Genomic DNA, 12028 nt, shown 5'->3' on the forward strand with positions numbered 1-12028 from the left:
ATACATTTTAACAGAGCTGTTTGTTACAGTAACACACATTTGTTGCTATTGTTTTGCATGCATACACAATAAAATAATCATTTTTTTAAAGTTTTTTTCCATTATACAATTTTAAGTGAAAAAGACAAATGTAAATTTATCATTTTATAATATAATAATATAGATGCAATTATATAGAATTTGAAATAATTATATTTTGCATAAGTAAAACTAGTTTGAACTCAGAAACAAATAATGCATTGAAATTTAAATGATTTTACAATTAAACAATGGTTATCGCCAGGGATCATATTTTTTTTCGGTTTTGTCGGTCCTAGACAGATTGGGGTCATGAAAGACTGATTGAAAATCTCAAAGAGTCGGTCCTATTCTGTTTGCTAAAATTCCCATGTCATGAAATCGATTACGCAGTGCACATGCTAGCATACCCTAATTACATTCTTATCTCGATTAGGTGTGATAAACCATTCATTGCAGTCTCTAAACCAGTCAGGACCAGTCTATTGCACCTCAGCCGACTAGTATCAGCGTATGACCCCATACAACGAAGATTCGCGCAGTTGTGTATCAGTCAAGCGTGAATAACCCAGTGTCAATATCAATCGATAATTTCACTGGCTTATACCTAGCACACTAATCCGTTCATAATGTGTGCTCGTCCACGATAAAATCATGGACAGTTACTTCGGAGATTAAAACCTCGATGTTATCCTCGTGGAAATTGTGCATTTCATGCATGATACAGTCAGTAAACTTTCATATTAACAAAGAAGAAAATCGGATATTGTGCAATAATTGTGGGCGGACCTTATACACTGAAAGCACGCCCTGTAACTAAACAATACATGCCGATACATTTTCCACCAGCGTAATAATCCGGCAATAAATGAATGAAAGTTGCGGTTTTGATTGACAGAACAGCCAAAAGTTATTTTTATGGGCGGAACTTCACATAAAATAGTACACAAGAAAAATAATATACATTGTATAAATCTTTAGTATCGTGTTAGAATCGAAATAATTTGTGTACTTTATTGTTTTTCGTTGAATAACCCACTACCGGAAGTTAAGATGCGTGGTTTTTAATCACTCGTGCTTCGCACTCGTGATTTAATCCCTACGCATCTTAACTATCGGCCGTGGTTTATTCGACAACAAACTATAACGTACACGAATTGTTTTTCAACTATTTGGTTTTATTATTGCCAGTAGCGGACCTACGCACAGACATTTGTTAGATTCAATGCATGTGTGTAAGCTATTATCGAGTCGACAATGATTTAAAACATTGGATTAATAATCATTGACAACGATGAAAAGTCAGATAAAACAGTTACCGAAACAACAATGAAATAGCTAATGATAAAACCAATTGAAAAAACTCGTATGTTCCGTTTAAAAAAATGCATAAGGCAATTTAACTTGTACATTATTATACCCTCTTCAAGAATGGCAAAATCAATGGTATATATTTTAACGTAATTTGTCATAATTTCGGATAAAAATTTTCGGACACTTTTTCCCCATTTAAATCCAGACCGATTGATGTTGCTGGAAAATATGATCCCTGGTTATCCTATTTCATCCTTTGTCATACATTCAAACAATCAGAATATTGCCAAGTTTCTAAATACGAAAGAAAATGATAAGTACAAGTTGAATTAAGTCACCACATATATGGAAGAAGCACCCATTGCACCCAGCGGGGCTTTGTCCCTTTACTACAGTGATAATATCAAATTATCGAATCAACGCCCTTTGCTCATGGACAATCATCAACTGCTGGCAACACAATAACATGGCTACAACCCTATAATTAGAGGGTATAAATTGTGATGGAATGATATCGATATTGCAGGTATCGGTTACATCTTGCCAACAATTTAATGCTCCGACTGAAACATTATGACATTTTTTTGTCAAGACAACAACAAGTGGAAGTATTATTATGACACTTTTAACTGTGCTTAATGCTTGTTGTTTTTTTATATTATATAAAAAACACATTCTTTTAAGCTTTGATACTATAATATATGATATATAACCAGTTAAGATCCATTTCATTTTCTTTTTTAATGTTATACATCAAGTAATCAGAAAAGATACTAATCAAATGCTTATTCCACATAAAGATCTTAAAGGAAATATTTGTCTGTCATGAAGACATTTTTTTCTATGAAAAAGGCTTATATATGTAAAATATTTATAAGCATTAAAGTTTTTAGGAACAATTGGACTGTCAACCACTAATTCAAATCTGAAGGATTAACCCTTTCACACTCAGAAGCAAAGTGACAATGGCTATGTGCAAACAGCATAAAACCAGAATTGCCTGCGAGTAACTCACCGTCTGCTCAGGTTTTATGCTGTTTGCTACTCATCAGTATCTTAGGGTTGGAAATGATGCCTTTAAAACTTGAATCTAATAAGAAAGGTCTTTAATTATATTTAGCTTTCTAAGGGACCACAAATGCCTCAAAATAGGTATCTAAGTAGTAAAGGTTTAAGATCAAACTTCTTTTTATATTACACAACAGGAACGACTTTGCCCCAATTAACGACAATTATACTCAACAAGCCTTGCTTTCCCTGTCAACCACTAATTACAAACCTAACAAGGGTAAATAGGATGTGATTATTGTGTTTTTCCTTCATAAAACTTCCTTTCTAAAACAAGACTTTGGATCTAATCTTTCATTAAAGCCTTGTATTATTGCTATATTGCAGTGAAACAATTCCTTTAATAAAAGCCAGATTACATTAACAAGGTGTGTTGTCAGCAATGAAATTGTCAATCAGTGGCAACTATAAAGGCACTAACTAATAGGCTTCTGTAATTGTGATCTGTAATTAGAACAAATGGACGACTTAAGGTAAACTGCACGCCACTCACAGGATTTCATCATTACCGCGTGATCAGAGTGAATTTAGGCATGCACAATTTAAGGATTAAAATCAATGTTGTAAATATTTGATCATTAAGGGATCTTTCTAGCGCAAGGTAATCGAGCAAATAAAAAAAGCATTTAGTTTGATTATAAATGCATTTTAACATAATCATTTATAATTCTTATAAGACTGTATTAGTGTACTCATTGTTTTCTCTATTTCTGCATAAGTAATCAGAATTAACTCTGTTTATTAATTCATTAAAAGTAAACAGTTAACATGAGAAAAAACAGAATCAATTTAAAAACAAAGGTTTGAATGGACTGAACAAAAGGGGGTAATTGTGCCGTTTAAAACAGTTACTTAAAAGTCATATCGTATTACGTCTCAAAATGGATACAATAGTTACTGCACTGAATGGCCACAATGAAACCTTAGAAAGAAGAATGCTAAAGAAATCTAATGTATCTGTTTCTCTTTAGCTCGTTAACGACACTAATTAGAGACTGCCTTATAGACAGGAAATTCGGTTCATATGATACAGGTGACAATGTGATAGTTTTCTCAATGTTGCCACTTCTAACATTGTCTTCAAATCTTTTGCATCATGATACACTCTCATTAAGATAGATTGTCAGACACTTGTTGAACCTGGGCATGCCTGACAAACACTATCCAATCAAACAGACGTTGATTGTTTTAAAGGTTCCATTCATCAGGTGACAATCAAACACAACATTGATAAGGAGCTAATGGTAATGTATCCTTATTAATTATTAAGAGTTTTTTATACAAATTTAAATTGCTGTGATCAATTTATAATTAGAACAAAACAGACATTTTTTAATAGGGGAAGTTGAAAATTTACATATACATGTACATTATAAGCCCTTAAAATCATGATTTTAACATTGTAACAGAAACCACATGTAATGGTGTTTGTTGAAAACATGATAGGAATATACCAGGAAATCGGTAATAATCATCATGAATTCATGAAATACAAACATTTATTATGTTGCCTACAAACAATAGCATCTAAGGTCCGTTATTTGTCATGTCACATGCAACCTTGAAAATAACAATTGAGATGAGAGAAACACATCTTTCGCCTTTCCTCAGAGGCAAAGTGTTTCAAACAAACATCTCCTTTGTTGTCACAAATAAAACAATGGTATTTACAAGTTGAGGACACTTACATGTGTCAGAATGGATGAGCTATGACATGCAGAAGCACCTTGTTTTAAAGGTCCCTGTACACAGTTTGGCAAAATGGTCATAGATTCAAAGAGTTAGGTTTAAAGCATTATATTTAAAAAAACTCTTGATTAAGATTTGTATAAGTATCAGTTTGTTTATGGATACTCATAAATCTAAATCAGGCAAATAATTAAAGTATTTGTCAGCAATAATTTGGCAAAAATGTGTAACCAACATTTAAGCAGTTGAAAAAGTGAACAATTTCAAAAGCCTGTCTAAGAGTTAGCTTTGAGAAATCCTATATTCGAGCGAGGGAAAATACTTTTCTATCTTCTTTTTTCCTTTTTATTAAACAATCCAAATGTTACAGTTTTGTTTGTAAATAAATGTATTGAGAATTTTGTTTTAAACCAAATATCTGGGAACAAGTCGTTTTAAAGTTATGTGACATGAGTCAATCTGTGTCTAGAAATTGTTAGAAGAATTTGATACCATAAATAACAAACATACCTACACAACAAATTACTTTTTAATGGCCTCCGTAATATATTGTATAATTATTTTCATTAAAATATAAGTTTCACATATCTAGAATCCCCACAAAGCAAAGAAATATTGAAAAAAAAATACAGTCACAATCTATATATTCTTTAAAAATTACAACAAACATTAATTTTTTTAAAGAAGTTAATATGAAATCATTTAATGACTCTGAGAAAATTGTCTCTTTTTTTCCAAGTGACTGCCTCTTCAATCTTCCAGATGACTGTTCAAAGATCCCCAGCTTTCAGTTCAGGGACTGCTCATTTGTCTGTAGCATCACATTATTGTGACAATAGCAGCCATAATGGTGACGGCAACTAATTGTCCTGTCACTGAAGGTGATAATCTGAGAGCAGTGAATCCCTCTTCAGAGGCAAGTTTTCTTGTCATTAATGTAATGTAAATCTTTTATTGCCCTTATGCTGGAATCGTGGAATTGTCACTTAAAGTGTTAGTTACAGACTTAACTTTCAAGGCTTCCTAGAAAAAATGTTTTATAGAAAATAAAGACATACCAATTTACCATTCTTAAGTACAATGTGTTCCATGACTTGTGGCTTTTTTGAGGAAAGGTTTAACAATATAGACAGAAAGTCTGAAGGTCAGAATTAACATGCTTGAGATATATAACAGTATTGAGAAGAACTTAACGAACCAATATTGTGATAAGTAGTCATGTTATACATGTTCAATTAATGTCAGTTTTTTGTATTTGAAATAGTGCTGAAATAGGATCTTAAATTTCAAGTTTATTTACAACTGCTCAAAACAGTTATCTAAAATCCACTTTTTAAGAAAAATTACATTAAAACTGTAAATAGCCTAAAGAAGTTTAGTTCCTGAACATAAACATCAACATTTAAGAGAGAATTCATTAACCCTTTTTATCAATATATAACAATTTGAATACAATATCATTCAATTAGGGACAAACGAAAGAAATGAACCATTAATTGGAACATGTGATTCGCAATCACAGATCTGCTAACTGTTCAATCTAATGGCGTAAAAACAAGACGGGGACAATTGTCTCAAAACTGGAATCAATGTCATCCGCTGATTGTCACCATGTTCCACCAATATTGTCACAGTTAAACAGTTAAGTAGGGACATTCAGCTGTCAGTGATTATAGTTCCTGCAGGCAAGAGCCTTCCTACAGCCCACGATGAAGGAAGTAATTTACAAGGATAGGAACATGGTCTAATACCAGGCTTGATCTGAATCAAGAATAAATATGTTAATAACAGTACATTATTTCAAGGCAGTTAGTCATTATATGAATGAAGTAAAAAAAAGTATACCTAATTTATATACCAACAATTAACACTTAACTTGTTCTAATTGACAATTAATATATATTTGATCAGCAATTTATTTTGGTGGAACTGAAAAACAACAACAACACTAAATATGACAATCTTGTAACCTAATAAAACAAGTAAAGTTATGTTTGATACAAGCAGATTTTTTTTTAAGGTTGAATTAATATTTTGGAGAATGATTCACTGAAAATTTGCAATGTGAAATAAAACATTGTTGGGCACTGACTTCTTGCAACATTTAATTATCTCAGCAATTTATACTTCAGTATAAAAAGCCGATAACAAAAGACCAACTGTTGCCAGTGTTATTAAAGGCATTCCTCTTTGAAAATAATAAGCCTGTAAATTTGAAAGTTTGGTTAAAACACTACAAACATCATTTTCATTATCTTACACCCCCATAATAATTATTATTTACGATAAGCGGAGTGAATCATATTCTCTTTGATATATATTCTCAGAAATCCTCCAACCAACTTAAAGGTGGGTTTATGATATGCCCGAAGCTTGCATACAGATTTCAGCTTGTGATAATAAGCATTGAGACAAGAGAGCCTTTGTCTCAGTGGTGATGTTGGACGGTGAGTCTCCGATGATAGCAGTGACAGAAATCAGTGGCTGAGGCAATGATGAAGAATGCGAACATGCCTTATCATGGGATTCTTTTGTAAAAGTTGTATACATGTACAACTATTTCTTATTCCAATGAGTGAGTCAGTACCTGAAGGAATCTTGAGCATTGTCATTGTTTAGCCCATGTATGCCTAGTGGACTCTCCCATACTTCTAAATTGGATCAATTTATTTCCAAATTAGGGATGTCTAGTATATTTATTTCTATATTTAGAATATTTCTGACAGAAATTCCTTTAAGCAAACAGCGCAGACCCTGATGAGACGCCGCATCATGCGGCGTCTCATCTGGGTCTACGCAGTTTGCCAAGGCCTTTTTTCTAGACGCTAGGCATTTATGGGTTAATCTAAATTGCTGCTTACTCAGTGACAATAAGGTTACTTTATGGGGTATAATCAAAATATCATGCTTTCTAAAATACAATAATGGTCATTATTTAAATGTATACTATGTTTTGCAAGAAATAATAAAAGAAACATGTATTTTTATGTTTTTAGCATATGAAACATATTCTCACTTTTCAAATGCTAACATTTCAATTGCTGATCTTACAGATGACATTCTCTAAATAATATTTGCGAATTTGTTTAAAAATAAGACAAGAAAGCTCAGTTCATCAACATTGACAATAAATAAACTAGCAGCACTGTATTAAATTCTGCAATTTTTAAGTATTTTATGGTGGGATTTAATAAATAAAATCATTCAATATCAAAAAATAATTTTCAACACAATTCTCTTCTAGCTTTTAGGAGCCACAAAAATGGGGGAAATCTTTACTTTGTGCCAATGAACACATCCCATGATAAGCCTGCCTCTGGCTTTGCCACCCTGCAGTGAAACCTGTATTCTTTTGAGTGCATTTAAATGCATTTTGTACTGGTGAGACCAATGAAAATGCAGCCTAAGATAAAAAGATTATAGTCAGGAATTCAAGCATAAACAATATAGGACGGCTTGCTTCTGTCATCAAGGCTCTTATTTAGAGGCTGCCGTTGTGGGCTTGCTTTTCTTACCACAGACAGGCATTTTATCCAGGAGCTAATAATTAGATTTATCAGGGCTTTTATCCATGATAAAAGCAAAAAACAGCAGTTGATAAAGAACCTGATAAAGCATTACACTGAACATGGAGATCACTCAGCCACCGTACTACAGCTGCAGATCTTTTTGACAAGAACGGGTATTTAACCCTTAACCACTTAGAAACATATTTTTACACATTTGTAGTCCCTTAGAAAATTAACTTTTATTCAAGACCTTTCTTACTAGATTCAAGTGTTAAAGGCTTTATTTCTAACCCTTAGATACTGATGAGCAGCAAACAGCATAACACCTGAACAGACTGCGAGTTACTTTATACTATATGCTGTTTGCATATAATCATTGTCACTTTGCTTCCAAGTGGGAATGGATGAATTTCAGTGCCAACTTAACATTATCAACAATACTACATTTTTTGTCTAAGAGTTTATTATCCTTTGTATAAATAAGTTTACAAATTTAGTCATCATTCTGTATCATATCAGTTTCAATAGGTAATCTTTGCTTTTTTAAATATGATTTCTTTCTCAAGCTTTATACACAAATATATTTTTATCATGTTTAACCATAATTCTTCAGCAGCAATTGTTTCTGAACAAACTACTATTAACACAAATTCCTAATTTTCCTTTAATATGTATACCTCACACCAATATAAATTCAGCTAGATTCTTAACATGTAAAGGGTAAAATATCATAATTATTCGAAATAATATTTGAACCGCATAAGTAAAACAACAACAATCTGACCTAAAAAAAAAACAACAACATATTTAACACTGTTTTCTTTGGCTGAATTACACCATTTGATAAGCACAGGCTAATCTGGGACAAAACTTTCCACCTACACTGGTTTTCCTTTCGAAAACAATTCCTTTGAACCAAAAATTCCATAAGAGCAGAAAGTTTCGTTCCTGATTAGCCTGAGCGAACTGCACAGGCTAACCTGGGATGACACTTTACACACAGTTTTCTAAGAACGGGGCTTAAATAGAAGGTTCCAAACAGCCTCCATCAAGTCTGAGGCCCTCTGCTCTGACTCCAAGTCAAGCAGACCTGACAAGTCTTATGGGTGCTTGACATTATCTCTTCCATCTTGAAAATGAAAAGCTGGGCTGCTGCAACATTTACTGTTAAATTAGAGATCACCATTTAGTTAGCAGCAACGCACCATTATTTCCCCATGACTGTCAAATAACTCACATTCTAGACGAGTTGGAATTCAAAGTTGCCAAAATGACAGTGGCTTAAGTCATTTCAAGTTATATAATACCTAAATCATTTTATCATAGGATAAAAGTCTCCTATTTTTTTTTCTTTATCATAGGATAAAAGTCTCCTATATTTTTTTTTTTCGATTTGTTCAGTTTCTGTTGTTTATCTACCATCATAAAAGTTTCTAACATGAGGTCATGAAACATATGTTAGGCGTTATAATCTATTCATTTGGCATTTAAATATTTGTCAATATTACTTTTTTTACTTATGAAGTAAATTAACTAAAAGTTTGCTTGTGAAGTTATCATTAAAGGCAAATAAAAGCAAATCCATTGTTTAAAGCTGTCATTATAATGTCAATATTTTACTGAAGTAACACAATTGCCCTGAACAGCAGAAAGATGAAATGAAATGAATGCACTTTAGACACAACAGTTTCTTCATTTGAATAAAATAATATGTCTGCAAATAAAAGACATAGAGTTTACTGTACAATAATCATTCATTATTTCTCTAATGCAATAAACAAAATCCTTCCATACTTATACATTATATTATACATTGTTTAAAAGAATTGTCTAATTACCTCTACAAGCCATTACTTTCCTAAATAACACAATTTTAAACAATTTGCAGGAAGAATTATCCTAATTTAACACACATTATTTAAAACATTACATATTTATCTTCATTAATAAACCCTTAAGCTGAACATATGTATACTAATTATGAACAGCATTGTGGGCTTCATTAAATGTAAACTAACAATTATTTATCTGGTTAAATTTCAATTTTAAGATATTCTCTGATTAAAAAGTAATTAAAATGAATCTGTTCCAAGCCATTCATTCTGCCTGGCTGCCAACAATAAGGCCAGAAAATTGCTAAAGGATATGCAACACAATACGATTTTATTTGTTAGGTTGTATAAATGGGAAAACTGTTTTAACTATTGTACAATTGATTCACAATCAATGTGTATTATTTTGTATAAAGCCCAATGTTACATAGTTAAATTTTATAACATATTTTCATTATTAAAGCAAACATTAAAAAAAAAGTAAGCTTTGCAAAACTGCTAAAAAATTGTCCTAATTTTAAAGGAAATATAGATCTAATGTTTTAAAAAAAGAGTCAATAAAGATTCAAAATACTTTTTAGCATGTTAAGTTACAAACATTGACAACACCAGCTTCAAATATAACATGAGTTTTACAATTGCTTTCACATAGCTTTGTTACCATGATAATATATAATGGGTATTGACGCTCTGTGGCAATCAGAATTGTCTACCATATGGTCTCAGTCAGTTAAATGAATTCATGGTGGCAAAAAAATGATAATTCTTAGGATGATAAAAGAATCATAATTCAAATTGATAAATTCATCTTAGCGGAAGCCTTGATTATAGTCAGTTTGGAAATCTCGACAAAAGTGATAGCTGTGGTGTTTAAATGAATAAATTTTCTAGATTAAGTTTCCAGGATGTCAATAGAAGTGATGAAAACTTTGGAAAAAACAATGATAACAATACCAAAACAGAATGTTTTTTATCTGATTTTTTTCTATTGATTGATTTTTATACATCGTGCTTTCCTGACTGTTTATGCAACGTGGAAGATTTAATAATAATTATCCTAAATGTAACAATCAATTATAGGATTATCATGCTTTTGTTTGCTCTTACTAATTTCTATGTATTATAAGTCTTCTTTTTCTCTTACTTTCATTATAATAATAACAATAATAATAATAATATTAATATTATTATTTTATATATGATATAATATATATATATATATATATATATATATATATATATATATATATATATATATATATATATATATATATATATATATATATATATATATATATATTATTATCATTATTATTATTGTTGTTGTTGGTGTAATTGTTGTCATATATTAAATAGTGAGCTGTCGGACAATTGTTAGCTTGACATAATTAATTTAAAAAAATACAATGAAATTTGTTTTTAAATTGTAAAGCACAATTTTTGGACTTTAATTATAATGTTGCATTTTGTTATGCATTTAATACATGAATACTGAAAAAAAGGAATTTTATATTTATATAAACTGGCATGTTTTGTGTAGTATTAACACATTTTTTTATTTAAGTTTATATGATATGTTTACTAAAAGGCTTTTGTTGAAAATGATTTCACATTTCAAGTAGTAACACACAATTTATTTGTACTGGTTTGTATTGTTATATTATATAATTATAATAACTGATGAAAAACCGCTACACACTATAGCATTTGATGCATGCATGATAAAGAGAATACAATTCTACATGCAACAATACCTCATAATATCGCTATATATCTCCAACATGTTTGCCGTATGTGACATAGACACTTGCTGAACAAAGTCTAAGAAGGGTTTTAAACATACAGCCCAAACTTCATGTGATGTCCCTTATTTAATCAAATCACTGAGCAGACATCAAAGCAAAGTCTCAGAAAACACAATTCCCAGTAACTGGTTTTGTGTCCATTCGCACGTTGGTATAGAATATGCTTAGCTGTAGCAAATCAGTGGTGGGAAAAACAATACAGCCTCACAGTAGCAGCAGCAGCATAAACAGCCCAATGTGTGTGGACCAATCAGAGAGGAATTGTGGCAGGCAATCATGGCACTTGCGTATGGTGGGCGGAGCCTAGAACAATCGGCTCTTTCACACAATCTAGCTGCCTCTTCGAGCTGATTCCAGCCATTGCTACCACAGGCACAGGGATGATGAATACATGGGCTCTCAGTTTTTCATTGACTCACTTTCAGGAGGGCTTCCACTGCTAGGATTTCTCTGTGGTTTATACTATCAACAGTTGTGAATGAAAATAAAATGATGGCAGTTTGCTGCAGTATGTTTAGGCCAAAATAATCACAATGCTCTAAATGGAGGCTGCTACTACAAAGGAGAGCATGCTGGTAAATCTGCACATTTCAATAACTTGTTTACATAATGCCAGCAAGTGCTCTTCAATTTCAATCATACTCAATGTTGGTTTGATTACAATTAAATATGTTTTTTGGAAGTTGCTTTCAAATTTATGAGAACCAAAACAAAACCCACATTATTTAAACTTGTATAACAGGTAAAGTATTATTAACAAAGAACAGTAACACAGTTAACTACAACTTGATAA

At 31.6% G+C, this 12028-nt stretch overlaps 1 protein-coding gene across 13 annotated transcripts in view; it reads right to left on the reverse strand.

Annotated features, from left to right (window-relative positions):
• Positions 1-12028, reverse strand: part of LOC127832026 (transcription factor Sox-13-like) — a 169559-nt gene that overhangs the window by 43387 nt on the left and 114144 nt on the right. Inside the window, exon 1 of one of the 13 annotated variants that reach the window (XM_052357173.1) lies at positions 11185-11390. The exons of the other annotated variants lie outside the window; for them this stretch is intronic. Within the exon in view, the coding sequence (XP_052213133.1) occupies positions 11185-11231 (47 nt within the window). The 5' untranslated portion in view covers positions 11232-11390. Of the gene's footprint in view, positions 1-11184; positions 11391-12028 lie in introns of those variants that run through there. 13 annotated transcript variants of the gene reach the window in all.

The sequence above is a fragment of the Dreissena polymorpha genome, chromosome 1 (assembly GCF_020536995.1).
Source record: "Dreissena polymorpha isolate Duluth1 chromosome 1, UMN_Dpol_1.0, whole genome shotgun sequence".
NCBI lineage: Eukaryota > Metazoa > Mollusca > Bivalvia > Myida > Dreissenidae > Dreissena > Dreissena polymorpha.